General features: G+C 40.9%; 3 protein-coding genes and 3 long non-coding RNA genes across 12 annotated transcripts; 4 read left to right on the forward strand and 2 right to left on the reverse strand.

Annotated features, from left to right (window-relative positions):
- Positions 1-748: 748 nt before the first annotated feature.
- On the forward strand, positions 749-7,933 carry LOC123475594. Its single transcript, XM_045178469.1, has 3 exons — positions 749-1,678; positions 1,813-4,738; positions 7,698-7,933. The coding sequence occupies exons 1-3, from the start codon at positions 749-751 to the stop codon at positions 7,931-7,933; spliced, it is 4,092 nt and encodes a 1,363-aa protein (XP_045034404.1).
- Positions 7,521-9,223, forward strand: LOC116929863. The gene is made up of 3 exons (XM_045178230.1): positions 7,521-7,608; positions 7,698-8,122; positions 8,208-9,223. The coding sequence occupies exons 2-3, from the start codon at positions 8,012-8,014 to the stop codon at positions 9,156-9,158; spliced, it is 1,062 nt and encodes a 353-aa protein (XP_045034165.1). The 5' UTR covers positions 7,521-7,608; positions 7,698-8,011; the 3' UTR covers positions 9,159-9,223.
- Positions 9,224-14,878: 5,655 nt separating this feature from the next.
- LOC116933427 (lys-63-specific deubiquitinase BRCC36-like) lies at positions 14,879-16,325 on the forward strand (the record flags this gene model as incomplete). The annotated part of the gene is made up of 8 exons (XM_045178231.1): positions 14,879-14,963; positions 15,047-15,143; positions 15,206-15,354; positions 15,418-15,449; positions 15,550-15,606; positions 15,677-15,793; positions 15,864-15,963; positions 16,036-16,325. Coding segments are annotated over 8 exons (783 nt in total), but the record flags the coding sequence as incomplete, so codon positions are not given.
- Positions 16,326-18,719: 2,394 nt separating this feature from the next.
- LOC123475505 lies at positions 18,720-19,828 on the reverse strand. 2 transcript variants are annotated; one of them, XR_006650634.1, is made up of 4 exons: positions 19,513-19,828; positions 19,383-19,436; positions 19,208-19,312; positions 18,720-19,085 (listed from the first exon to the last, which is right to left on the reverse strand). It is a non-coding gene; the product is annotated as an uncharacterized LOC123475505 (long non-coding RNA). The 2 variants fall into 2 exon arrangements; XR_006650633.1 differs by having other exon boundaries at positions 18,720-19,005; positions 19,513-19,825.
- Positions 19,829-20,226: 398 nt separating this feature from the next.
- LOC116929872 lies at positions 20,227-25,696 on the reverse strand. 6 transcript variants are annotated; one of them, XR_006650638.1, is made up of 8 exons: positions 25,183-25,696; positions 24,941-25,069; positions 24,600-24,847; positions 24,358-24,472; positions 21,383-24,001; positions 21,184-21,291; positions 20,906-21,004; positions 20,479-20,846 (listed from the first exon to the last, which is right to left on the reverse strand). It is a non-coding gene; the product is annotated as an uncharacterized LOC116929872 (long non-coding RNA). The 6 variants fall into 6 exon arrangements; XR_006650640.1 differs by having other exon boundaries at positions 21,383-21,702; positions 21,766-24,001; positions 24,600-25,069; XR_006650636.1 differs by having other exon boundaries at positions 21,383-21,481; positions 21,559-24,001; positions 24,600-25,069.
- LOC116929879 lies at positions 25,255-26,039 on the forward strand. Its single transcript, XR_004398138.2, has 4 exons — positions 25,255-25,376; positions 25,445-25,490; positions 25,562-25,621; positions 25,682-26,039. It is a non-coding gene; the product is annotated as an uncharacterized LOC116929879 (long non-coding RNA).
- The last annotated feature ends 1,776 nt before the right edge of the window (positions 26,040-27,815 follow it).

Below are 27,815 nucleotides of genomic sequence, written 5' to 3' on the forward strand. Positions count from 1 at the left end.
GCTATCTATTTGGCGAATTTCATGAAAAAATATTGAAATGGAAAAAAATTCCATTTGAAAGAAATTTTTTCCGTTTTGTCGCTTAGGTCCAATATTGCGCTTGATCGATTAAACGCAAAAAATTTGTTTCATTTGGAATTTTCTGTCGCAGTGGCAAAAACTCCATGACGGGCTGGCAAATAGCGTCGCGGCGCTTAACAGCCTTGGAGTAGATACAAGGACTCATCAATCCTATCTCGCCCCGGACCTACTGGCGGCCTTTCCAAGGGCGTTGGTTAGCCGGTGGAGAGACAGGTGGGAGGACGATGAACCGACGTTCTCAAAGATCTTGAAGGCCCTGCAAAAGGGAAATAAGACTTAGAGAAGAAGACGAGACGTCGGCGTCAAGTGGTAGCGGGAAGCCCGTGCTAGAGTCGGCCGCTACCACGACGAATAATGGAAACAGAGGCCTGGCATGCCTATTCTGCCAAAAGATACATTTGCACCATAACTGCAACCAAGGGTCGTCAGCTCAGAGAAGAGCGGCGGCAGAGAAAGAAGGTCGGTGCCTGAAGTGTCTGGCCCGATCACATCGGACGGAACATTGCATCTCGCGAATTCCGTGCCGACACTGCGGGAGCACGGAGCATAGCCCTGCCGTATGCGTGGCTAGACCACGGGGCGGCGGTTATGCGTAGCTCCCGCAGGAAACAGAGGATTCTCCCCTCAAAGAGCTCCAAAGGTGGTGACGATAGACACCACCACGTTGATGATTTCCACAAGATCGAAGACGGGAGTACTGCCCACCTTCACGGCCTACCTTAAAGGGAGCGCCGGAGACCGGGTAAAGATAGTCGGATTAATTGACTCTGGGAGCAAGAGAACGTTCGTCCGCCAGGACACGGCGACCAGGGTCGGAGCTGAAAAGATAAGGGCTGAATACCTGGCGGTCAACGGGTTCGGAGACCAGAACAATGCGGGCAAATACCATGCAGTGTTCGGACTCAAACTCGCGGGACTTAGCCAGGATGCCCCAGAGATTAAGATTGAAGCGATTGCGAGGAAGTTTCTCGCAAACGCAAAGAAAGTCACCCCGACGGATTTCTCGAAAAGCCTGATAGGCGAGGGGAAGGACTTAGCCGATGATCGGTACATCACTGGTCAACAAGGCAACCAGTTCGATATCATCGTCGACTGCGATTTCATCTGGTCGATAATGCAGCACAAGACCATCCCAGGCGCAAATGGGCTAGTCGCATGTGCAAGCAAAGTTGGCTGGCTGATCTTCGGTACGATGGATGAAAGAAATAAAGCGGAAGAACAAGTGTTAACCGCAGCAATAAACGTGCAAAAACCGATGACGGACTTCAAAGAATTTTGGAGTCTAGAACACATGGGGATAACCCCACAAGAAAAAGCAGAACCCGCATTTTTGGAGGCCTATCAGGAGACGATTCTGCGGGCGGAGGATGGGCGATACATGGTGTTGTTCCCCATCAAGACCGGCCATCGCAGGATCGAATCCAACCGGAACATCGCTATGATACGGCTGCAAGGGCTGCTGGGCAAGACCCAATTGGAAGATAAGCTGAAATACCACGAGATATTTCAGCAATATATCAGAGACGGATTCATCGAAGAAGCCGACCGAGGATTCATTGGTGACTGCACCTACTTACCTCACCGCCCGGTGATTAAAGTTAGCGCGGAAACCACGAAAATTCGGCCGGTGTTCGATGGATCAGCGCACCTGAAGGAAAGACCTAGCATCAACGATGCTTTGGAAATCGGGCTGGGGAAATCGTGTTGGCGGTCTTGTTGCGTTTCCGACAGAATCGGATAGCCTGGACCGCCGATATAACTCAGGCGTTTCTCCAAGTCGAGATCCGCCCGGAGCACGGGCAATTGATAAGGTTCATCTGGGTCGATGATCCTAAAAAATCCCAGCCTAAACTCATCGAGTATCGATGGAAAAGAGTACCGTTCGGGTTGTCATGCAGCCCGTTCATTCTCAAGGCTGTTATCCTCAAACACCTGAAAGGGTTTGAAGGAATATACCCCGAGACAGTGCGGCAGCTACAACAGCTGTTGTACGTCGACGACTGGCTAGGAGGGGAGACAAATGTTGATGAAGCGGAGAAGCGTATTCGCGAAGCGATTACGATCTTCAAAGCCGCAAAGATGGAGCTGTGCAAATGGACCTCCAACAGTGCAGAGTTGATTAAGAGACTGCCGGAGGTCCAGTTCAAAGAGACGGTCACAAACGTGACAGCAGAGGGCAAGTCAGCAACAAAAGCCTTTGGAGTGATCTGGGATCCTGCTTCGGACAAATTCAGGTTTGATCCGGCGCAGGTACTCAGAGAAGCCCGCGAAATTGGTGACAGACCCACCAAACGGAAGCTTTTCAGCCTGGCACTGAAAATCTTTGACCCTTTGGGTCTCATCGCTCCGGTGACGTTGGTGGGGAAACTCATCATGCAACAGGTGTGGTTGGCGGGCTCAGGATGGGACGAGCCCATTCCAATCGAGGTGATACCTCATTGGAAAACATTTATAGACGGAATAACCGAGCTGAGGAATACCTGTCAGCCCCGATGGTCGGGAGAACATGAAGGGAGACTTCATCTTTTTTGCAACGCAAGTAATGACGCCTATAGTGTGGTGGCATACCTGCAGAGAATCGATGGGGAAGACCCAGTGATGCTGTGCAGCAAAACGAGAGTAGCGCCGGACCCCAAGAAATCAGTCTCGATCCCGAGGCTGGAGCTTCTGAGTGGGCTACTGGCTGCGAGGCTCGGGAGCTACGTCGAGAAAGCGACGGAAACAGCTATCAAAAGAAAACTTCTGTGGACCGACTCAGCGATAGCCTTCTGGTGGATGAAAGGCGAGGCTGGTCGGTGGAAGCAGTTTGTTTACAATAGGGTGACAGAGATAAGACGGACAGTGGAAACTGAAGAGATCAGGCACTGCCCAGGGTTACAAAACCCGGCGGACGTAGCATCCAGAGGGGCTACGGCAGCACAGTTAAACGCACAAAAGAGATGGTGGATTGGCCCATCTTGGATGGGGAAAGAGAAGGAATGGCCCCAGTCACCAAGCTCAGCGACCGAGCTCCAATTACAGGAGTTCTCGGTCGAAGAAAAGACAGTCGAAGTAACGCAATGCGCGATATCAATCGAGGCGAAGTGGTACGAAAGATTCAGCTCCATGCGAACCATGGTAAGGGTCTTGGCCACTATGCTAAGAGCGATAAAAAAGTTCAAAGGCAAAGATAATCCGGAAAGCCCGGTTGCAACGGTCAGACATCGGGGAAGGAAGTTGAAATTCCCCGTGTTGACAACAGAGGAGACTCGAGAGGCAACGATTGAGCTCTACAAAGAAGCCCAGGCGACTCACTACGGAGCAGTGGTGAAGAGCTTTAAAGCTGGGAAAACAGAAGTCCCACATGAGTTGAGGAAACTCGGCCTCATGTGGGACAGCAAAGACGAGTTGATCAGGTGTCGAGGCCGGCATCTAAATTGGATGGAATACAATAAAAAAGCAGCGCTCATTCTGCTACCGGCTGAACACATCATAACCAAGAGACTGATTGAACAAACGCATCTTCGGTTGAAACATACCGGAGTGAAAACCTTGATGGGGGCACTCAGACAGGATTTCTGGATTCCGAAGATGCGGCAGACCATAAAAAAAGAGACAAGCAAGTGCACGAGATGCCAGAGAATGGACTCGAGACACTTCGATGAGATACCGGCGCCTCTACCGTTGGACCGCCTGCAAATGTCGAATCCGTTCACGATAACGGGGGTAGATTTCGCAGGCCCGTTCCCAGTGGAGTCGCCGGCAAATAGCGGCCACAAGACGAAGGTATTCGTGTGTCTCTTCACCTGCGCCGTAACAAGAGCTGTTCATCTCGAAGTTACGACCGACCAGGAGATCTCCACGTTTATCTTCGCGCTTAGACGATTCTTTGCACGGAGAGAGTACCCAAGGGCGCTTTACTCCGATAACGCAGGAACGTTTACGTTGGCCGCTAAGTACCTCAGAGCAGCGTACAGAGACAGCAGGGTGTTTAACACCCTGGTTGATCTCAACATAAAGTGGAGATTTTCCCCGAGTCTGGCCCCTTGGTGGGGCGGATTCTGGGAAAGGATGGTGCAGACCGTTAAACGGCTGCTGTATAAAACATACGGAAGCGATTGTATGGAATACGATCTATTCCAGACGGTGTTGACGGAGATCGAAGACACCATCAACACCAGACCATTGACATACGTGGCAGAAGACGATACGGAGCCGCTAACGCCCAAGCAATTGGTCACAGGCTACCGGCAACAGCAGCATCACCCGGACGATGACGAGGAGAGAGAGTACTCGGACCGGGTGACACTGACAAAGAGAGAGAGGCTCAGGAGAAACCTGGTCGCTCAATGGTGGAAAGAATTCTACACGGAATATGTGATGGATCTGGAGCAGTTTCACTGTCCAACTCCAGGTCATACGAAAGAAATTGAGCTGGGACAAGTCGTGTTAATTCACGACGAGTCAGCCAAAAGAACGAGATGGAAGTCCGGGAGAGTAGTTAAACTAATCCCCGGCAAAGATGGAAAAACCAGGCGTGTGAACGTCCTGATTGCAGATAAATTCAGAGGAAAAGGGTCGATCATGATAACGAGAGACCCGAAGAGTTTATATCCGTTGGAGCTCCACGCGGGCCAGATAGACGATGACCATCGGAACACAGGACCCTACGAAGACAGTGAGCTTTCGTCAACTCAGTTAGACCAAGGTCCAACGGGGGGAGTGTCGGAAATTCCGACGGACGAAGCTCACAGCCATCGTCCGGGTGCCAACCCTTTGGCCGAAGAAGGCTAGACTCAGACGAGTCACCCTCGGTGGAGTGCCGCGCTACCGAGGGTAAGGAAGTCCAGTAGCGGAAGCAAGTGACTTAAGACGGCCTACGGCTCGCAAGAGCCGTAGTATGGAGGCTGGAGCTCGTGACTGTGACATGGGAACTAGCTGAGTGCTTTTCCATATATATGGAGACACCTGTTGAGGGTGAAAGGAACGACGTGAGGATTGAACTCATTGAGGCGGAGCCTGCAGAGTTCATTCCGCCAGAATATAGTTTAAAATTCCCGCAGGGTTATCGAGAAGTTTACTGATCGATAACCGGCAATCATCAGCAGTGGTGCCCTCTATTCCAGGATCGGACGACCGGACAAATTAGACAACGGTGTAGTTTTTCTGTGTATATAAAGGGCCGTCGTGCCATGTTAATACACTCACTTTTCTCACCGAATTACATGTGTTCAGTCTTGTTTTTCTGTTCCGGTAATCTGTTTTTGTTAAGGTCCGCAGATCCCTCGCCGCCGCCTTCCTCAGCTTGCCAGCCGCCGCCTCCGACGTGCCAGCCCGTGACAGAAAGCAGCCTACGAGACTTCTTCTCCAAACCGCAAGAGTAATACTCAGCGGCCGTGAACGCTGTTAAGCCCGATAAGGCTTAACAGGATAGACCGTGCTACTAGCCCGACAAAGGCGAAACAGCCGTCGCTTGACTCACTAGCGCGAGCCCGATAAAGGCGAACGCTGTAGTCGTTGAATAAGTGCTACGGCACTAGACAAAAGGTTACCCGAAGGAAAGGCATACAGTCTGGCAGGCTCACCCCCGTAAGACCCGACTGACCTTCTGCGCCAGCAGTAATCTGGCCTTGCGGGATAATCAATCCTGAAAACCAGAAGCACAAGACGCCGTGACATTGCTGAGCTCCGAAGAAAAGAAGCTCCTGGAGGAGTTAGCCAACACCAGAACAACAAAGGCGGCAGTGATCGCAGCAGCACAAGCATCAGCCCAAGAAGCTGAAAGAAAATCTAAAAATATACTGGAAGCCCTTCTAATCAGAAAAGAAAAAGAAAAGTTACGTCACCAAAGAAATTAACTCCAACCTCCACAGCAGCTTTACAAAGAAATAGAGATCGGCAACTATAATTAACCGGTTATTCCGTTGCCATTGTTACAAGGTTAATCAGTTAATTCGTTTCTCAGTTCATTCACCTCACATGGTCACGCGCGGAAAGAAGAATAGAAGATCGAGACGACATCTACGCCAGCGCCAAAATTATTGTTACGCTTAGATTAATTCTCTGTCAACGGTGTTTTTGTAATTGGTATATAAGGGGCTGAATTAGGCCTCATTAATACACACTATTTTTCCACCGATTTTCCCGGCTTCGTCTACTTCATTGGTATTGTTGCTTTTGATTGTTTTTCCATTGTTGTTCTTTTGTCGCACTCGTCCCGACTGTTGCTGTGTGGTATCCGCCATTTGCTGTTGTCACTCGTCCCGGCTGTTGCCTTGGTGTACCACCGCAGTTGCTGTCACTCGTCAAAGCTGTTGCTGCTCTTCCGGCTTCATCCGCGCCCTGTTTCCACGCTGCCACTTCCGCCGATCCTGCAATTCAAGACTTCATAAGTAAAATAATAATATTCTCTAATTCACTTGATCTTTCAGTTATTGTTGTTGTGTCGCGGCAATAACCGCCATCCTTTTCCGTCCTTTACGGCAAACTTCTTCGTGATACTGGCACCCTATAAGGTGACAGGTTGGCCAATACACAAAGATATATACGCTGGCACTTCGGTGCTAGGCCAGAAAAATAAAACAGAAAACGCTGACACTCTGGTGTTAGGCCTAGAAAGAAAAGATTTAAAATATAAAAATATACTTAACTGAGTCGGCAGTAACCGACATAAAGTTGTAATTACTTTAAATGGTCCTTCGAACAAACTTTATTTTCACAATCCCTAAACCTCTACCACTAGAGGTCCGCTCCACTGCTTCAACTCCTAGACGGCGCTTCAGCAGGATAATCCCATCTGAGAAAATTAATAAAAGATTGGCCCGAAAATTTGCCAGGCACGGCTTGGATAGCAGCTCTGAAGAAGAATTATTGAAATCACCAGTCTCAGCCTAAAAATAAAACTATTTTTTGTTGTTGTTGATTGGAAAAATAAACCTTTATCAGAAAAGATCTGATAAACAAACTCCACACGGAGGACTCACACAGAACATAGCTAAGCATCAATACATTCGGGAACATACAGCCGAGGACAGAAGAGCTCACAACATACAATGTATGGGTGATGACTCCAACTACAGAAAAGATTCAGATAAAAGCAACAGCAATAAGTTACATGTCAAAGGCAACAGAGAAATTGCAGTCAACATTGATAGACGAATTCAAAGAAAAGAACAAAGAAATCGCTGACAAGAGACACGCAGTGTTCTGCCGAATAAAACTTTCGAATAAAATTTCGAATAACGAATAAGGAAATAATCGTATTCGTTATTCGTTATTCGTCGAATAAAATTTTCTTTATTCGTATTCGTTATTCGTATTCGTTGTACCTCACGATTTCATGATTTCGAATACAATTTCGAATATTAAAAAAATTTTTTTTTTAAAGTTTGCTGTTTAGTATAGATTTTCCTTTCGCCGAGAACTTTTAGTCTGCTGTTTTTGATGAGCTCATAGTTGTAGACTTGTAGTTACTAGTTAGCCTGCGTGTAGACATTCCAAATTGAAATTGCAAATTGAAATCGGCACCGAAAAAATTTATTTGGCTGAGTAAGGATTAAGTATCTGCTTGGTGCTTGCAACTTGCATGACTCAAATTAAAAAAATTGTCTTTGTTTAACGTCTTCAAACTTGTTTAGGCACATGCACAAGGAGTCATTCATATGTCAGCATGTCCGACTACGAAGAATATGAATACGATGAGAATGTTGCTCGCAATATTAGCCCGGAAAGACAAAGCTCTCACGAAGGCAGTAATGTTTCTTCTACATTGGAGTCAAATCATGCAAGTGATGATGAAGAGAACAGCCATAGTACTGTACATAGGAAGAAAAGTGATCAAGCTGGATTTCATAGTGGAAAGACTCGTGATTAAGATAAAGATGTTGAGGTTGAAGGCAGCTGCTGGTATAACCGTTGCTGCTTTTCCTTCTTTACTTTTGACCCAGAGCTTATGGAATCAAAACTGAAAGATAATGACAACATAAGGGGGAATTGTAAAAAGTGTCTCAAGCCATGCAGTGGACAGGTTCGATCAACAACCAACTGGGTGAGGCATATCAAGGTAATGATGCTAACTTTCAATTTGCTGTAAGATCGTCTTGATCAATTTATCCTAATTCTACTTTACAATGTTTGCAATATTTTAGCAGCACCCAGACTTATATGATGATTATAAGAAGAAGAAGAAGGAAAGAAAACAAGCTAGAGATAGTGTGACTGTGTCATCCAAAACGGTTGCTGCCAGAAACAAAAGAGTAGCTGTTCGTCAATCTCTCCTGAATTTTTCGTCATCCAAGGCCCCATCAAAGCTATCTAAATTGGAACAGAGCAAAATTGATGCTGTTATTGTGAACCTCATAATAACGAAAGCCTTTCCACTTAACACCATTAAATGGTCCTTCGAACTTACTCTATTTTCAGTGGCAGAACACCAGAAAAACGTGTTTAATTATTTTCAGTCCTTGCTGGACTCCGAAGTGCGTAGCTACACCTTGTGGAAAGAGTTAGAAAACACTATTCCCAAGGGAGTGTTCAGACGGTTAAGACTGCCGGAACCATTTCCAGAGCAGAAGAAAGTCGAGAACAAACGACCAAAGCCGTATGCCAGACCGGTACCAGAAGCACAGAAGGGCGTGCCACTACTCAACCTTGAGGAGCAAAAACAACTAGAGGAACTCAACAAGACCAGAGCTACCAACGCCGCAGTGATCGCAGCAGCCCAAAAAGCAGCCCAGGAGGCAGAAAATAAATCAAAATACATATTAGAGGCATCTCTAATTCGAAAAGAAAAGGAAAAACTCAGACTTCGAGAAGAGTCATTACAGAAGACCACGGTTCAAGTCCCGCCAGAACCTCAACCGGGGACATCAAAACAGAGGCCAACATTATTAGAGAAGATCAACCAAGATATCCTGGCACAAACAATTCCTAAGCCTCTACCACTAGAGGTACGCTCGACGGCTTCAACTCCTAGGCGGCGCTTCAGCAGAATAATTCCGTCTGAGAAGATAAACAAAAGATTGGCCCGAAAATTCGCCAGACACGGCCTGGACAGCAGCTCAGAAGAAGAACTACTTAAATCTCCAGTCTCAGCCTAAAAAAAAAAATAAACTATTTTTTTGTTGTTGATTGGGAAAAATAAAAATCCACCATTTATTTAACCAAGTCAAAGTCAGCAAATGTTTGATAAAATGATTGTGTATGACATTACGTCGTCGTGCTATGTTTAATAAAAATCAACATTTGCCATGCAATTTATTGCTGTCTATTAACTTAAAGGTAAACGTGTAACGTCTAAACGTTCAACAATTTTTTTATTTGTTATTCGAAATTTTATTCCAAATTTTATTCGTATTCGTTATTCGTTATTCTATTCGAAAATTCGAATAAAACCCTTATTTTTATTCGTATTCGTTATTCGTCGAATAAATGACAGTTATTCGTTATTCGAGCTACGTTCGAATCACGAAAAACCTTATTCGACAGAACACTGGAGACACGTCGACGCGAGATACAATAGACCAGAATTCGACCTAATCATTGGGTGCGATTACTTCTGGAAAATTATTACCCACCAGACGAAGCAGGGAAGTGACGGATCAGTAGCCTGTGCGAGCAAGCTAGGATGGATCATATTCGGGGCAGCAGAACAAAAAACAGAAAGTTTCATGCTAATAACCACGGGCAAAAACACCACGAAACCCCTAGTGGATTTTAGAGAATTCTGGGCGTTAGAACACATAGGAGTTACTCAAGAAGAACTAGAGGGCCCAGGGTTCCTCAAAACGTACCAGAATACGATTAAAAGGAATCTGGACGGGAGATGTGAAATCTTATTCCCGTTTAGAAACAACCGTAGGTCGATAGAGACAAACAAAAACATAGTCTCAATCAGGCTAATGAACCTACTTAAGAAGATGACAAAAGAAGACAGAGCCGAATACCAAAAAATATTCGTGCAATACAAAAAAGACGGATACATAGGAGAAGCAGACACTGGCTACGACGGAGTCTGCACCTACCTACCACACAGATCGGTCATCAAGACGGAAGCTAAAACGACAAAAATTAGACCTGTGTTTGATGGTTCCGCACACCAGCAAAATAAGCCGAATATAAACGACTTATTAGAAACAGGGCCAAACTTAAACCCGGAAATCCTAGCAGTCCTGCTTCGGTTCCGGCAGAACAAAATTGCCTGGACGGCGGACATAGCTCAAGCGTTCCTACAGATAGGGATACAACAAGAACATGAACAACTAATCAGGTTCTTGTGGATCGAAGACCTGGATCAAGAACCAGCAACAGTCAAGGAGTACAGATGGAGACGAGTACCCTTTGGACTATCATGTAGCCCATTCATTTTAAGAGCAGTGATCTTAAAATGTCTAGAAGAAACCCAGTCAACTTTCCTCGAGTTGACAAAGCAGTTAGAAAGCCAGCTATACGTGGATGATTGGTTGGGGGGAGCTGACAACGTCAGCGACGCGCTCTTGCTGATAGAACAAGCAAGAGGATTGTTCCAATCAGCTAAATGGAACTCCATTTACGGGCCGGATGGTGAGGCTAATCCTGTTGGTCATGCGGAGCCGGCCATGGAGGTTAAACCGGTCAGTGACGCTGAGTTGGACGGCAAAGCTTTGCTGTATTGTGAAGTTTTGCTGGCTGACGAGGCTGATCCGCCCGGGAAGGCTGATATGGCTGGGAAGGCTGAGCCGGCCGGGGAGGCTGAGCCGGCTGGTGAGGCGGTGCTGGCCGAGACTCCTCAAAAGGTGCCTCCCCAATCGATTACTCCACTGCCTCTGCCGTCCACTCCTGTGCCTCCTGGTGGATCCTCCACCATGAAAATGAAATGGAAGAAGAGGGTAAAAGAAAGAACATTTTATCGAAAATGATTTCACGTAAGTATTTTTAATACTAAGATTTTTTATACCAAAATTAAATAATTTTTTTTGCACTGCTTAAAAAAGGGCCATGTAATGAAAGTTTGTCCCAAGAAACAGGAAGAGAAATTTTAAATTTTTTCTCGTAATTTTGTCTTTTTTTCTTGTTTTGTTCCTAGAAAACTTAATGGCATTGAATTTACATGGGTTAGTCTTAAGCAAAATGGATCTTTCACATGCCCTACAATTTCTTCAAGATGCCGTTAATGGCTTCATGGCTTTCAGATATTTAAGATTAGATTAAGATCTTACTACACTTTAAGATATTTTATGCAAAACATATTAAAAGCGTTCTAAGCATTTGCCTCAGGTGTTAATCCTCTGACTCCCCATTCCCCAAAGAGTTACCCCGAAAAAAAACCCGAAAAAAGCCAGAAAAAGTAATTGAAACACGCTGTAGAAGTTGAACTTATATTATTTCTCATCCAAAAATAAACCGACCGCCATAGTAAAATCTGATTTCCGAATTTTATTTTTATTAACAAGAAAATTTAACGTCCAAAAACACACATTTCTGAATAACTTGTTTTGGTATTAACAATTACGGCAAAAATTATACATTACAAATCCTGTGTTCCATCTGGGATGGGCAAACTGGCCTTTACAAACTTTACTTTATCGATAAGTACTTTTTTATGACAACATTAGAAGCGAAATGATCTTCGTTTACACCCCAGTGCTTAATTCGCATAAGAGAAGTAACAGTCACATTATTTAGCGAATTACGGTGATCCGTTTTGATTAGTTTAAATGCACTAAGTTCTCTTTCAGCAGTGGCATTGCTGAATGGCATCGAGAAAAGAAAAGAAATACAAAAGCTGCAATTGGGATCTCTTGGCTTGCCATCGAGTTTTTGAGTTAACACCCTTTTTCTCAAAATAATTAACACCGGCTCATCTTCGAATGCTGAAAAAAAAAGATAAAGAAGAGTGTGGTGAAAGAAATCAAGTGAATCACTAATATTTTAATTACTTCATGAAATTAAATCGTATATTATAATAGACACAGACAGGAAACTCGAGCACTTGACACTGTGACGCAATCAGACAAACAAACAAAAAACAAGAACAGGCTATCTGTTCTATGCTGCTTTTCTATTTGCAGTGTTCTGTCGAATAACGAAAAAAAATTCTACTGTGTGCGAATAACGAATAAAAACGACGTTTTATTCACGAATACGAATAATATTCGAATAACGAATAAATTTTCGAATAAAAATTGAATTTAGGATACTAAAAATAGAAAATATTTGTACTTAACATCAATCAAAATAAGATTTTTTCCAGACCAAAATAAAATTACTTATTCGAAATTGTATTCGAAATTATACAACTTGAAGTTACAACGAATAAGGATAACAAATACGAATTAGGAGAATTTTTGTTCGACGAATAGCGAATAAAATTACGAATTTTTGTGTTATTCTATTCGAAATTTTATTCGAAAGTTTTATTAGACAGAACACTGGTTTCAGTTCATAAAATTTGAGGGTTTTTACCCCCTTTGTGGGGTTTTTTAATTAAATTTTTACAACTTGAGGGTTCAAAAAAAATTTTGATTTTCCAACATTTAAGGGTTTTTAATAAGGTTTTTAAAATAATCTTTAAAAAATGATTGGCCGCTCTGGTGCTGCCTGTCTACATAAACACAAACGCACGCAGACTTACAGACGACAAAAAATCAAACAGTCGAGTCCAGTCAAAAGCCCTAACCAATAATAGTACTATTAATTTACTTAATGAATAATTGGCATAGCTGGTTACGTTAATAAAGCTACCAACATTTAGTTGTTGGAAAAGGAAGCAGGTAAAACAACTATAGTTTCATGCCGATGAGATTATCTTAATTTATCAAGAAAAGCTTTTATGGAAAGGAAAGAAAGAACGAATGAAACTGTAGCAATGACGGGATGTCGATGATTTTTGTAAAATTAGCGAGGCATATTATGCTTTAAAGTGGTAGGTATTTACTTAATATTATTAAATATTTATTAGAAAGCACCCATTAGCACACTAAAAACCGTTTGGCTAGGGCTTTCGACTCGACTCGACTGTTAGATCTTTTGTCGTCTGTAAGTCTGCGTTTTTTTTGTGTTTGTATAGACAGGCAGCGCCAGAGCGGCCAATCATTTTTTTAAAGATTATTTTTAAAAACCTTATAAAACAACCTTAACTGTTGGAAAATCCCAAACTGTTTGAACCCTCAAGTTGTAAAAAATTAGTTAAAAAAAACCCTCAAATGCGGTAAAAACCCTAAAAGTGGAAGAATTGAAACTGACGAACGCGTTGGAAAAAAACGTTTCCCTGCCCCTATACCAACACTGATGGGCTGCAACTTCAACATCCCTAAACACACACAAGGATTAATAGCTAAACAGCTAATTACCTTCCTCATAGAAATACAATTAATTGAAAGAATCTAAATCCTCTGATCAACACAAAAAAAACACAAAAACACACCCACCCCCCTATTATCCCAAATTTTGTTTGAAAAAACGTAAATGTAAATAAGCAGAAACAGCGGTGTGTAAGGGCTCCACCAGATTGCCCGTAAACTGCAACCAGTGGCAAACAGCTATGGCCAGTGATGGGCCAGGATAAAATGCGGACGCGGACAGGAGAAACTGCGGACTTTCTCCTGCGGACTGACCCAAAATTTTTTGACAGATTTTTCGTGGACTTCGGGATAAAATGCGGACCGATTCGTAAATGGAGCGATTGAAAGTGTGGACCGGACAGGATAAACTACGGACTGGTATCTGCGGACTCCATGCCCATATCTGATATTAAATTTCAAACTAAAAATAGTATTTAAAAGTCAACATATGCATTATTCAAAATATGAAAGTAAAGGACAGTTTATATAACATGGTTACTTCTTAACTAGGTAAACTCTTGGTACAACAATGCAAATAAAACATGTAATAAACTTAAAAGGATTTGGGGTATTTCCAAGTGGTTTTTAAAAACTCCTGAAAGGCATAATGCTGTTCTTTTGGAAGACATTCCTTGTGGTACGAGTCTTTGCAAAGTTTGGTACCACATTGCCGCCTTCTGAAGGACGCCTTAACTGCGCTACGGTTGTCTAATTCAAATTCTTAGTTGTGCATCAAAGAAAATAGAATATAATGGATTTAGCCTATAGGGAAAAAATAAATAAAATAGTCAGCTGCTAAGAGCTGTGCGCATTTTTATTTTTATTCATTGGAATTGTTGCATGCATACATATTTTTAAAAAGCAACAGTTATCGAACAACAGCCAATGCATGACAAAAATAAGGTTGATCTGTCTTGACTAGAGTAAATTCAATGCCTGTAAAAACAAGTCAAATTTTGCTGCTATATATATTATGAAATTTTAATGTTAAATACTATTATGAAATGAAGACTTTACTTACCGATTTTCTGCCTTACCAACGCATAGTCATGTCTATATGGAATGCTGTAACCCCGTATAATACGCGGACTGCGGACAGCTACCCTGTGGAGAAACTGCGGACTGCTGTCAAAAATTTTTGGCCAGTCCGCAGGTGAAAGTTCGCAGTTTCTTCTGTCCGCAGTCCGCGTCCGCATTTTATCATGGCCCGCCAGTGACACCTAAATACAAAAAAACAAACAAAAAAAACGTGTTTTCAACTAGAGAACAGGAGATAGTCAAAATCGGGCACGCACCATTAAACGGACAGTTCACACTTCTTCCTAACGAAAATGTGGTCTTTCCTTTCCACACAAACTACACACTACAACATTTACACTCCTCACGGTATAAAAGGCCCCCCACAACGCCGCCCCAAAAAAAAAAAAAAAAAAAAAAAACCAAAACCAACCGAAACCAAAAAAAAAAAAAAAAAAAAAAAAAAAAAAAAAAAAAAAAAAATTTTTTTTTTTACAGATGTGTACCTTACTTGTTTAAGTCATGCCCTATCCACAGAGAAAGAAGAGGTTATGGGACTGCTGTTAGGTAGGTTGTCAAGAAAGATACAGCTGACCCAAGAATACCTACAGAGTAGCAAAACTTTGGTGTAATATAAAAAACTTTTTTAGGTCACGTAGATCAACGTCTCGATTTATCAGTTCAAGCGGGTGGTTCGTATGGACAATCATTTATTGAAAATGTAATCATTCTTCAAAGAAGTGTCCGGTATGCATAATGAAATAGGCCTAAATGAAGAATATGCTTTAAAATTTTTCTGTGATTATCAGTCAAGCTGATCGAGTTGAAATATCTCCCTTGCAATTGTCTGCAGCTGCTCAAGAAGCTGAAAAACTATCAATTGAGCTTGGTAAACCAATTAGGGTACTTGGATGGTACCACTCACATCCACATATTACTGTTCAGCCATCACATGTTGGTAGGAAGGTGTTGCTTGAACTTTTGTAGCTTGAAACTAAATATTAACCTCTGTACTTTCTAGATATGCAAACACAGTCCAATTACCAAGCCATGGTAAGGGCATCTCATTTCTAAAAACAATCCCTTAATGCATTTATGAATTTATTTACTTTTTGCATTTGCATTTAATTCACAAACTTGTGTTTGGTATTAGGATCCTGACTTTGTAGGATTAATATTATCAGTTTTTCAACAAGAAAATAATGAAAAGGCAAGTGTCTCATCATATTTTGGTTGGGCCTAAAACAAAGATTTTATATTCTAACACACTGTTTTCATAGTTTGCCAATTCTTCACTGATTTGCTTCCAAGCAGTAAATATTGACGGTGTTTTGAGAAGTCGAGAAATTGTGCTGAGTATTTCTCCCCCGGAATCTGCCGCAGGGCGTGAAATCAAAGTATAGATGTGTAGACCAGTTAAGAGACTACTTTTTTCTTAATGTTTTGCAAATGATTTATTGATTTCAGAAATTAGCAAAAATTACATTAATGTTGTTAAGTGAAGAGAGAGACCATATGGATAAATGCTCGTCTAGTGACTTGGTTTCTAAAGTACATAACAAAGCAGGTATGTTTGCAGTTCAGCAGCTTAGTTGTTATTAAGGTATTGAATTAATTTCATCAATTTCAAATATTATAGTATTTACGCAAGCAATTTGTCAACTACTTCAATGTTGCGAAATGCCCTGCGTCAGTGCAGTTCTCGCTTATGAACAATCTATGTTAAACAATTTATATCGTTTACAGTTAGTAAAGCAAAGTTTTGATAATCTAACTAAATGTTAGTGATGCTATCAATGATTACGGAGAATATCGATGGTTCAAAATAACCACTAAGGTTGCTTGCAGGCGATGAAGATCGATAATTTGAACATATATCTTGTTTATAGTGATAGCCCACTGTATTGTCAATAAACTAATTAAACAGAAGTATAAACTAATGAACATGCATTTTACTTAACAAATTAACATTATAGTGCTTACAGTGGATGTTGGAGGATCAGTACGAGGAGGGATGGTGACAAGCTCTAGTTGTTGACATCTTGATTGTCCAGTCACATTTGAGAATGGTGATTTGGGTGACTGTGTACTCGAGTTTCTTGCCTAAACAAAATGAATCGGTAAACAGCATTACATATAAATAGTACTGCGCTTACAGTGGATGTTGGAGTATCAGTTCAATTAGCGATGGTGAAAGTTTGTGGATGTTGAGATCTTGTTTGACGAAATATCGGTAATTATAATCAAACAACTAGGTTTTAACACGGTAAATTAGTTTTAAAGTATTTAATCATCAGATTGGAAACTAAAAAGTGGGTTAAGGAATTCGATCAACAATCAAAGTCAAAATCACTGCGTAAACAAGCAAAAGTGATTTCTTAGTCTCTTTTTCTTTTTTACTTTTACCGTACTGCCATTCTTACTGACTAATCTACAGTTGTAACTGAGAATGAGAAACAATTCAAGCAATAAAACTTGTTCAAAATGTGTTAAAACCTAGTTGTTTGATTATAATTACCGATATTTCGTCGATGTGGTTTTCACAAAATAAAAACAAACGTAAATTGAAAAAATGGCGGCTAACATAGTTCCTCTGCTTGGTTGCCATGGTTTCTGCTCGTTAACAGAATTTTTTTCCCTTTATCCTTTTTATACCCCCCGCGAACCAACACAGTCTTCATCTGTCCACGGAAACAGATCCGTTTAGATTGTCGGTCAAAAACGGATCCTCCAAGTGGTGGGGAACGGAATTGTTTCCGATCACTCTGCGTACGGCTTATTCCGATTTGTTTCCGTTCAACATAGTCTCCGTGGCGGGCGTTCCAATTTTGTTTGATTGTTTAGCTATGTTGTCATTATTTACGTTTATTGTTTTTGTTTTTTTCTTTTGATTTGGTTTTAAAGTTAGTTGTATTTGTGTTTGTATTTTTAAAATTTATATATATGTTTAAAAAGAATAAACTTTTTTAATGAAAAAAAACTAGTGGCCCTCACTCCGTTCAGGAAGTTCCCGATAGGGTCCGGCCTGGTCGCCAATTCGCCATAGAATCTCGGAAACCGTTTGTCCTTACGGCAAAACTGACAACGTATCCATGTAGGATGAAGACGAAGTGTGAAGTAATCATCCCCGCTTCACCCCGCCTTCCAACTTTTATCAAAATCGGCCAAAAACGACAACTCTTGAAATTATCCAAAAATCACACGGCATAATCGAAATTAAACGCTGAACACGATTTAGTGATTGGTTTTCTCATTATACCAGCCGTTTCAAAAATTAACGAAAACAGTGCTGTTAGCGCAACAACTTAATTTAGGGTTTTTAACGTTTAAATCAAAAACTATAAAACCAATAGAAAAATAAACCTGATTTTCGTGATTTTCATTCAATTCTGAATCGAATTCATGTATTTTAAGCAAAATTTGAAATTTGGCCAAAAATGAAAAAGTGGGAAGCGTATAGCCTTCCCACTTTTGTAAAAATCGGCCAAAAACGACATCTATTGAAATTATCAAAAAATCACACGGCATAATCGAAATTAAACGCTGATTTCGGTTTAGTGATTGGTTTTCTCATTATACCAGCCGTTTCAAAAATTAACGAAAACAGTGCTGTTAGCGCAACAATTTAATTTAGGGTTTTTAACGTTTAAATCAAAAACTTTAAGACCAATAGAAAAATATACCTAATTTTCGTTATTTTTATTCAATTCTGAATCGAATTCATGTATTTTAAGCAAAATTTGAAGTTTGTCCAAAAATGAAAAAGTGGGAAGGGTATAGCCTTCTCACTTTTGTCAAAATCGGCCAAAAATTAATTCTCTTGAAATTCTCCAAAAATCACACGGCATAATCGAAATTGAACGCTGATTTCGATTTCGTCATTGGTTTTCTCTTTAGACTAGCCATTAAAAAAATTAACGGAATCAGTTCTGTTAGCACACCAACTTGATTTATGGTTTTTAACATTTAAATGAAAAACTTTAAGACCAATAGAAAAATAAACCTAATTTCCGTGATTTTCATTCCGTTCTGAATCTAAATCATGTACTTTAAGCAAAATTTGAAATTATGCCAATAATGAAAAAGTGGGAAGGGTATAGCCTTCCCAATTTTGTAAAAATCGGCCAAAAACGAATTCTCTTGAAATTCTCCAAAAAATCACACGGCATAATCGAAATTGAACGCTGATTTCGATTTCGTCATTGGTTTTCTCTTTAGACTAGCCGTTTAAAAAATTAACGAAAAAGTTCTGATAGCGCATCAACTTAATTTACGGTTTTTTACATTTAAATGAAAAACTTTAAGACCAATAGAAAAGTAAACCTGATTTCCGTGATTTTTATTCCATTCTGAATCTAAATTATGTATTTTTAGCAAAATTTGAAATTTGGCCAAAAATGAAAAAGTGATTGGTTCGCTCCGATTCAATCCGCCAGGAGCGCGAGGGAGGTGTTAAAAAAATGGCTGCTAGGCTGGGTTATTTATACCAGCATTGTGTAGTTCAGGATAGAACGGCAGAAATTCTCAATATTTTCCATTGGAATGTTTTCTCTGGGATTGGTGTATTCACGATGCACACTGTGTGTAAAGCTGCTGATAGTGACCATACCTGAAGAAACACATTAATAATGAAGTTGTGTGCAAAAGCAGAATCCTTGTGGTTGACATGAAGATTTGGCAAATTTATATCTAGTCGAAGAAAAACCAGGGATATAAATTTTAAAATAACAGTAATTAAAATGCAACATGTGATAAAAAAAAAGATACGCTCAAAAAGAATAAACTATTCTCAGATAGAATGTGTTGTTTACCGCTGACTAATTATATTGTTGCAATTGCACTGTTTGTTTGTCTCGAGTCACATGTAACTCATTCCACGGTTGGAGATGCAAGATTAATTGTTGAAGGAAAAAATACTGCTAAAACAAAACCAAATCAAATTATTGAACATGTAAAACAAAACAAAAAAACTTCCATGACTTTTACCTGTATGACGATGTTCGGCGATTCCTTCTTGAGGCACTCAAGGACTTCACCTAGCTGCCAACAAAGTGAGACATTATGGCATGACTAATTGGATAATGCCTTAAATACCTTTATTAATCAATACGCTTACCAACGGAGCTTTGTTATTGTGCAACGCTCATCGAGGTGCAAACACGCGTATACTTTCAACTTGCGTGTCGAGAACTCGTCAAGTACTCAAGTGGTCATTCATTAACTATACAATGCTGATCGAAATCGACCTAACAATCGATCGATAAATTCAATATGTTGTAGACTCCTCCTCCCTTGAAGGCGTCGTCTATCGAAATCTCTACATGGCAGTACAAGTTATTTATTTATTTGCTAAATAAACGGACAACTTTCGAAAAAGAGTTGTCTATTAAAAAGTGGATCAAACGGCGTTCCGTAGTTGCCCCTTTTTATGTAGACGACCATGATCGAAACAATGGAGCTGACACGGCCTGTGGAAAAACCTGTCCGTTGCCAGGTGACGCACAAAGCCCCGCCTTGAAAACAACTTCGCGGCCTGATTTTTCCCTATCTTCATAACCGACGCGCCATCTCTCTGAAAAAAAATCTCCCAAAACTTCGAGTCGCTCTTAGATTTCTCCGCGTTCCTTTATCGTTGAGCCGATAATTGACACGACCCCTTCGTTAATCTCCGCGTTATCTCCTCTACAACATGACGTCAAGGTTTGCGCCACAGCGTCTAAAATAAGAAAACGTATAAAAGATACGTACGAGACCCTGAAATCGACTCGAATGGGCCGACTAAACTGCTCCGCACTCCTTTGCCATTCAGCCGATAAAAACAGAGACTCGACCGGGAGTTGCTGCGTTATTTCCTCTACAAAAGGAGACCAATCTCAGCGGCACAGCATCTAAAATAAAAAAACGAACGAAAGATTAGTGTAGACATCCCTGAAAATCGCCGCGCCATCAGCGCCATCTCTGGGGTAAAGTCTCAGAAAAAGTGTCGGTCGATCCACGGGTCGTTGTAGAAGGGTAGGGGTGCCTGTATCAGGGGGTTGGGAAATGCGAGTTTTGATAGAATCCCTATCGGGAAATATAACACTTAAGAAAGACTGCTTTTATTATGAACATAATTTCTGTTGCTGCCAGCTGTATGAGCTTCTGATCCAGTAAATAGTGAATTTGGGACTGTGTTGAAGTGAAAAACAATTAAGAATACAATGGATGAATATGATTCTTCAAACTTTACTTTGAGGGTTTATAATGCTGAAGCAACCAATCAAACCTTTCATCAGGAACTGCTACGTTATTTGAACACTAGACCGGAAATTTAATGTGACAGTAACCAAAAGTTTTGTTTATAAACACTAAAAGAACACTTATTTTCATTCAGATCAATGGTGCAATAAAGTGGGAAATTCTCTGCAGGTGCTGCACTTTTTGTTAGCACACTGAAAAAGGTAGATTTGCCTGTGCAAAGTTGGAAGGTGTGACAATCATATATCATGTTTTCGGAAGATCTCACTTACCAGCTATTGAGGTTGTCCAACTATTGTCAGACTTAATACATCCAATAATGTTTAGATTCTTGGGTAGCTTCTTTTTTTAGAGGCATATCAATCTTCCATCTAAAAAAAAAAAAAAAAAACCAAAACCAAAACCTCACTACATCTAGAAACATCAAATACAGCCCACAATTTCAACATATGTCATAAAATTGAGAATAAGGTTAACTAAAACCAAACCGGCACAAGTTATGTGGCCTAAAAACTACGAAAGGGTTACTACTTTGAAGTGTATGAAATACCTGTAAAGTGTCCAAATAACTGAACCAGGAGTTTTAGTCTTACACGGTTAGTTTAAGTCACACGGTCCTGATTGTTGACACAGCTGTTTATAAATGATAAAATATCACCTGGTTTTCCAAACAGGTTAATATTGATTCACGAAGCAGGAAAAAATTGTGTAAAATTAATTTGTAATAGATTGATTCGCGGCTGTATTACCTTATCTAACTACTTTTATATCCAACTCAATAGTCCTCTCAAACGGGCATATAGATTTCGTTCATCTTCATGGCTGTTCCGTCTGCAACATGTTAAATCCTAGAAGAAAAAAAAAAACATGTTCAGTTCCAAAACAATACTTTGCATGACGCAGATAACTTTTTTCATATACAAACCAATAAATTTTCTTCAATAACTAAAACTTGCCAACAAAATAACACCCAAAATAACATTTCCCCACTCTGTAATCATTGCTAGTTTAATCCTTGGGAAATCATAACTTAGGCAGAGAATGCATCTCATGGCAAATTTCAGCAAGACTTTCATAATAAAGGCCTTATTATTTGTTTGTTTATACTTTGTCAAAATTGTGTTCGTTTTACTTTGTAATAAATAAAACATCTTTCAGTGCCACCTAAGAATTTGGTTTAATCCCAAAATTGAACCATGAGCCAATTGCCACCCCAAACAGACTGACAAAAAAGTAGATCCCATTGGTACAATGAAATCTATAAAAAAGCACATAAATCGCCTTTAATTACACTGTTCAACATGGTTTCCCAAAGAATTTTGGATAATGTGTAACAATAGTGATATTGCCCAAGCTTAACTATCCATCCACCGTCACAAATTTAATCAATTTTACTTGAGTACAAAAAAAAAAAATTGTTGTGAAGCACGACACAAAACACTCCGACAAATTAAACGAATTTGTATTGCCGCACACAAATACAACACTTTGTCGCAGAAAACCGAGATCCTACCGACCGTAGCCCTTACTCTAACGACTCTCCAGCGGCAACTGGCGCGAAAAATGAGTGAGGGCGCTATTTATAGGGATACAATAGGGGGCGTGGCTTAATCGGAATAATTTCGGCGCTGAGTATATGGGCGCATTCTAGCGGTCGAAATAACAATTACATACAGTATATAAAGGACATATTATAACACTCGACCATCCTGACAATTTCAAGGCTCCTGCCTTGACGGATCAATTTAATTGTACATACATTTCATAAATTAAGGCCCTTAAATGCAATAAATACTTTTAGAAATTAATTTAGATCTTGTAGTTGCCAAGCAGGTGGGTATGTTCGTCTTCCGGCTCGGGTTACGGTTCCCTCGGGTCGTGGCGTGGGTCGGACGGGTTGGTCGTCCGGGTTTCCCATCATGACCGAGCGTATTTCTGGACGATATAATCCGTGAATGAGATAAGGGGTCAGTTCCGCATCATTAATAGGAATGGCCCTTCGTCGGCATAGTTTGACTTTGTCAAGAACATATGCGGAACCGGTTTCATTCGGCAGTTGTTTTTCTCTTCTACCAGTTTTTGCCATTGGCTTTCGGTTAACTGGATTTCGAAGGTTCCGCGCAAGCTCTCTATCCAATCGTCCCACTGAGGTAGATTTATGCCAATCTCCTCGTGCCAGGTGAGAGCTTTGCCGAATAAAGAGCTTATGGCTGCTCTCCTTTTATCTGCGTCTTGCCAACCTTCTGCTAAGGCTTTACGATTAATCAGCTGTAACCATTCTTAAAACGATTCATTATCTGATCCTGCGTATCTAATGTCGGAGTCAAGCGTGGTCCGGATGATCGCGGCCGGGGCTGGGGCGGCGACAACGGGCACGGCGGCGGCTGGCGCAACAAGAAGTCTATTCGCTAGGGCCGTCAGCACGTCTTGTTGTTGTTGCATCTGTTGTTGTTGAATTTGGAACTGCTGTTGCTGCAGTTGCACAGTTGCACAGTTGCACAGTTGCTGCAGTTGCACTGTAACTGAGTTAAGACACGAGACGTGTCATTTGAGACAATGAGAACTTTTTTTTGAACTTGAGATCAACTGGAAAAACACAGGCAGTATATTAATCAACAAAATGGATCTCCATCCGCATCCTCTCTATCTCTTCTTCTTCTTCTTGCTTCTTCTTTGCCGCCTCTGCAATCTTTAGTCTTTCACACCTTTCCTTAGCTCTTCTTTCTTCCCTCTCTGCAACGGTCTCCTCCTTTTCTTTCCTTATTGGCAACATAAATTTCACCTTCCCATGCAGGTTTTGTTTCTTCCTTTCAGCTCTTTCCTTTCTTCCTCTCTCTCTTCTCTCCTTTGGGTCTTTCTCTTCTCTTTTGCTTTCTCTTCTCCCTCTCTCTTTCTCTTCTCTTTCTTTTGCCTCTCTTGCCCTTCTTTCCTCTATTGCCCTTTGCCGTGCGACCTGTTCGAGCTCCCTTTCTCTTCTCCTTTGGATAAACTTACGGGCTCTGTCCTCCTCACTAGGGAAATGATTAGCTGAATGGCAGTTGCTGCAGGATACCTTTTGACTGTTCGGATTCCTGTTTTTCTTGGCAGGCTGAGGTGGATCAGGTGCGGTGGATGGACCGGCAGGTAAAGTTGGCAGGTTGACGGACGGGCCGACAGTAGCGATGGGTCGAAGTGGAAGATCGGTGGACGTAAACACCACCGACCTTTCGGGGGCGTCAGGGATGGTCGCAGTTAACGCCGCAGCTGCTGCAGCCTCTCGTTTCCTTCGTTCCTTCTCGTAGTTATAACGGTTGCGCCGCCTCTTCTGTCCCTCTGTCAGCTTCTTCTTCTTTTTCTGCTTTCTTCTCACTCCGGGATTTGGGGCTAAGCTTGCAGAGATCAAAAGACAGGGTTAGTTAATGACACTAAACGTGTCAAAAATGACACAAAACGTGTCAAAAATGACTCTAACGAGTCAATTAACAAACACAAATAATTCGTATGACACGAACGTGTCAATACAGACAAAGCATCAGACAAGTTAAATGTTGTTACCAAAATATGGTGACTGCACCATACACATTATGTTACTCCCTGCATGTGCAAACTCGGCAGCATGAACATTTTGTATTGGTGCCCAACACATTTAATAGTCCCGAAACTTTTATTTGCATTTCAGTGTTGGATACACTAAACTAGGCACTTTTGTTTCTTTAACACAAGTACCACAATAGTAAAAACTTACCACCATTCAGCTCTCAAATAATAATAGAGAAAGCTCAATGGGCATCTCACAGCCAACATTCATTATTCAATGAAATGAGTAGAAATGAGTAGTAATGCTTGCATAACTGCCATATCTGGAGATAAAAATAAAAAAACTTAATTAGCCGAATATTTCCATTAACGTAGTAATTAGCTATCGTAACAATAATTTTTCGAACCACATGAAGTTACAAAGTTGATGAGCAGAAAATTTAGGCATACCTATTTCATCCAACTCATTCACAACAAATCACAGATCTTTGATGGCCAGATGAGACTAGATATTGAATATGCCCATCATGCAGAAAATGAAGGAAAATTCCAGATTACGAATTTTATCTAAGATAAAACGGATTGCGGTGCAAAATTCCCGATCCATGCTTGCAACTGGCAAGCCTTAAAATGGTAAACTTCTGGAAGACCAGAACATTGCCAGATTGAATTTCTCACTTGAAATTAGCTTAAGCCATCTAGTGAGTAAAAAAAAACTTTCAAACAGCCTTCTACCGACATTTAAAAAATAAGAAAAATTTGGCTTAAGTTTATTTTTTAAGTTTAGTTACTTTTATTGCGAAACGTTGTAGCACGATATAATAAGGTACACTATCGCCTATCCCAAAACCAGCGGGTGTTTATTACTCAAGGGCTCTCGGTGTTCGCGCAGTTCCCGGTAGGGTTAAGCGAAAAAATGTCTTAATTAAAAAATGTTAAACGACAAGTTATAAGAAAAATCAGTGCGTATTTCTGTATTTTTGACACGGTACTTTACGAATTACGATATAATTTGTTTCATAATGATGCTCACCAACAATAGACTTCTTGCAGAATGCAGATAGCAGGATTGCTGTATTCCGGCAACGTTTCTATCCGCCATCTTTGGAAAACCACACCCTTTTTTAACACAGCCTCTTATGGGATTATTGTTTATAGTGGAATTATTTCTAAAGTGGTTAGTGATAGAAAATAACTAGACATAAGGTTATAAACTAGATTTTTCAGGTTAAATTTAAAATACAAATTTTTTTCCGTAAGTGTTTTTGAAGTAATTTTAATTTAACGTTTTGTAGATGTCGTCTGCTGTTGTTTATAGTGTTAACAACAAAAACAATATTGGTAATCTTCTTATTTTTCCTATTATTTCACTAAAACCATCACTAATTGATGTTTGGCTTTTGCCAGAATAGACATGGTTGATTTACCCAAGCAGGCAGTATTATTTCAACGCACTGCGACTTTATAGGAGGGTAAGTATGTAACTAGTTTTTGTTTATACAAATTACTCACAGTCTGATTGAACGGTGTAGCCATGTAGGTGCTGTTAATGAAGAAGTAACCCGTATAAACAAACTGCTGCTAAAATAACCCTGCCTGCTTGGTTAAATAGACCATGGTCTTAGTCGTGGTAGAAAAAATGCCATGAAATGACGAACTTTTACAACACAAATTTGTGTTAGCCAATTTCAAACACTTGAAATCTAAATATAATTAAGTTAAGTTAGTAAGGAAGCGGCAGCACGACAAACCAGAAAAAAACACGTATCTGAACTACCCTCGAACCTGGGTTAAAATCCATATTACAGCAAACGCCATCTATTGAGAAAAATATCGGAAAAATCGGCATCGGTGGTGTAGTATAGTGTAGTACACATGAGGTCATTTTGATAGAATTTATATCGGGAAATTTTCTTTCGTCTGTATTTCTTTCACAAGTATAAGTTGTAATGATATCCATTAATGTATATCATTTCTTGTACTATGCTTCTCTGCATCCACCTGCAACCGGGATGCCAACCCCGATTGCAATCAATCGATCGACGTAAAAACATAATCGATAGTTCAAAATCGATTATTATGATGAAAATCGGGGATTTCGCCCCGGTCGCCCCGATAAAAACCCGACCCAATTTCGTAGTTTGAATTCAGGTGCCATTTTTGCGAATGGCGTCGGGGCAAGCTGGTTACCCTCGATTTTTGCCCCGCCCTGCCCTGGCTGACGAAGTGGCACCCCGATTCCTCTTTTCCGGGGCGGGGCGGTTAACCCGATTTGGGCTAATCGGGGCCGATCGCTACATTTAGGATTATGGCTCGGCCACGCACCGATCGGGTAGGTAATTTTGACTTTTTGTGCGGATCTGACAGATCGTAGATCGTCCATTTTCTTACCCGTGGGTAAACAAACAAAAACCGATTCCAAACAAAAAAGGGACCCAGATCCTAGAACCAGTTCCTGGACCCGGTTTGACTCCCCGGTTCTTAGACCCGTTTACCCGGACTTTTTACCCGATTTCTAGCCAAAAATATGACCATTGTTCAAACCTAGTTTGGCACTTTTTATTTAAAAAATTTTAAAAAGTAAGAATTAAAATGGTAATGCACAAATTCAAACTTATCTTTTAAAAAACTGTAAATTTTTTTTATTTGCTTTTTTAAGAATGACAGATGTAGAGAATAAAGCTACGGCTATGGTGCTAAAATTGACAGTCAACGTTGCCATACCCTAAAAATATTTGAATTTGTAATTTTAAAAAATACGCGAAAAGTATTAAATTCAAATATTAAATGTTTCCTAACTTTACAAAGGTACAAAAGTGCTAAATTCCGAAATTCCTGTTAGTAGTTAATTTCATAAGTAGTTTTTAAGCCGCCATCTTAAAAAATGGCGGCAGATCTAACCGATCGCACCGAAGAACCGCACCGAAACCGATCTGTTTCTGGAGGACCTGAACCGATCGCAACAGATCGTCCATTTTTCGCATAGATCAGATCGGTTTTTCCGATCTCGGCCAATCGGGGCTGAGCCCTATTTAGGATACTGGCAGAGTCATGGAACCCATTGGTTTCCATGACTCTTATACTGGGAACTAGAATGATCCTAGTTCCTTACCGGTGAGCCCTACATCCTAGTAGGATCGCCGACCCGACCAATCCGCGTTAATCGTGTTGGGTATTTTTGTTTTCGGGGCGGGTCGGTCAGGTTAAAGTCTATCTCTAATTGGCCCCATGCCCTGCCAGATTTCAATCGGGATACCGAATCAGGGTGCGCAACGCCACCGCAAGCAATGGATTGCTTATAAATATTCTCCTATTTTTTATTTTGTTGTTGTTGCAAACTATCTTTTAAAAATAAGAGAATGAAAGCAAGGCGGATTCAAGACACTAGTCCCATATCCGTTAACAAAACGGAGGGCAGAGTAAATCGATTTATATTGTTTTGCTGTTTGTTCTGAAACCAATAAGTATTAGTAAGACAACTGCCCAACACCAACGACAGACCAAGTGAGATACAGATGTATGCAGGGTTAAACCATCTAAAAAGCATCCTCACCTGCTGAAGAAAAGCTAACACCAAAAGCGAATGAACCGTGAACTAAAGATGGAGGGAATTTGCGTGCTCAGTGCAAGGTAAGGGCATGAGGAATTACCATAAGCCATAGTGCT

Source organism: Daphnia magna, linkage group LG8, assembly GCF_020631705.1.
Source record: "Daphnia magna isolate NIES linkage group LG8, ASM2063170v1.1, whole genome shotgun sequence".
Taxonomy (NCBI): Eukaryota; Metazoa; Arthropoda; class Branchiopoda; order Diplostraca; family Daphniidae; genus Daphnia; species Daphnia magna.

Bases quoted from the DNA above. Each gene is read 5' to 3' on its own strand.
- LOC116929863 (XM_045178230.1), top strand. From the start codon at position 8,012: ATGGAATCAAAACTGAAAGATAATGACAACATAAGGGGGAATTGTAAA. The intron at 8,123-8,207 runs GTAATGATGCTA...GCAATATTTTAG, and splicing joins ACTGGGTGAGGCATATCAAG to CAGCACCCAGACTTATATGA.
- LOC123475594 (XM_045178469.1), top strand. From the start codon at position 749: ATGATTTCCACAAGATCGAAGACGGGAGTACTGCCCACCTTCACGGCC. The intron at 1,679-1,812 runs GTTAGCGCGGAA...CGTTTCCGACAG, and splicing joins CTCACCGCCCGGTGATTAAA to AATCGGATAGCCTGGACCGC. The intron at 4,739-7,697 runs GTGAGCTTTCGT...AAACTTGTTTAG, and splicing joins CACAGGACCCTACGAAGACA to GCACATGCACAAGGAGTCAT.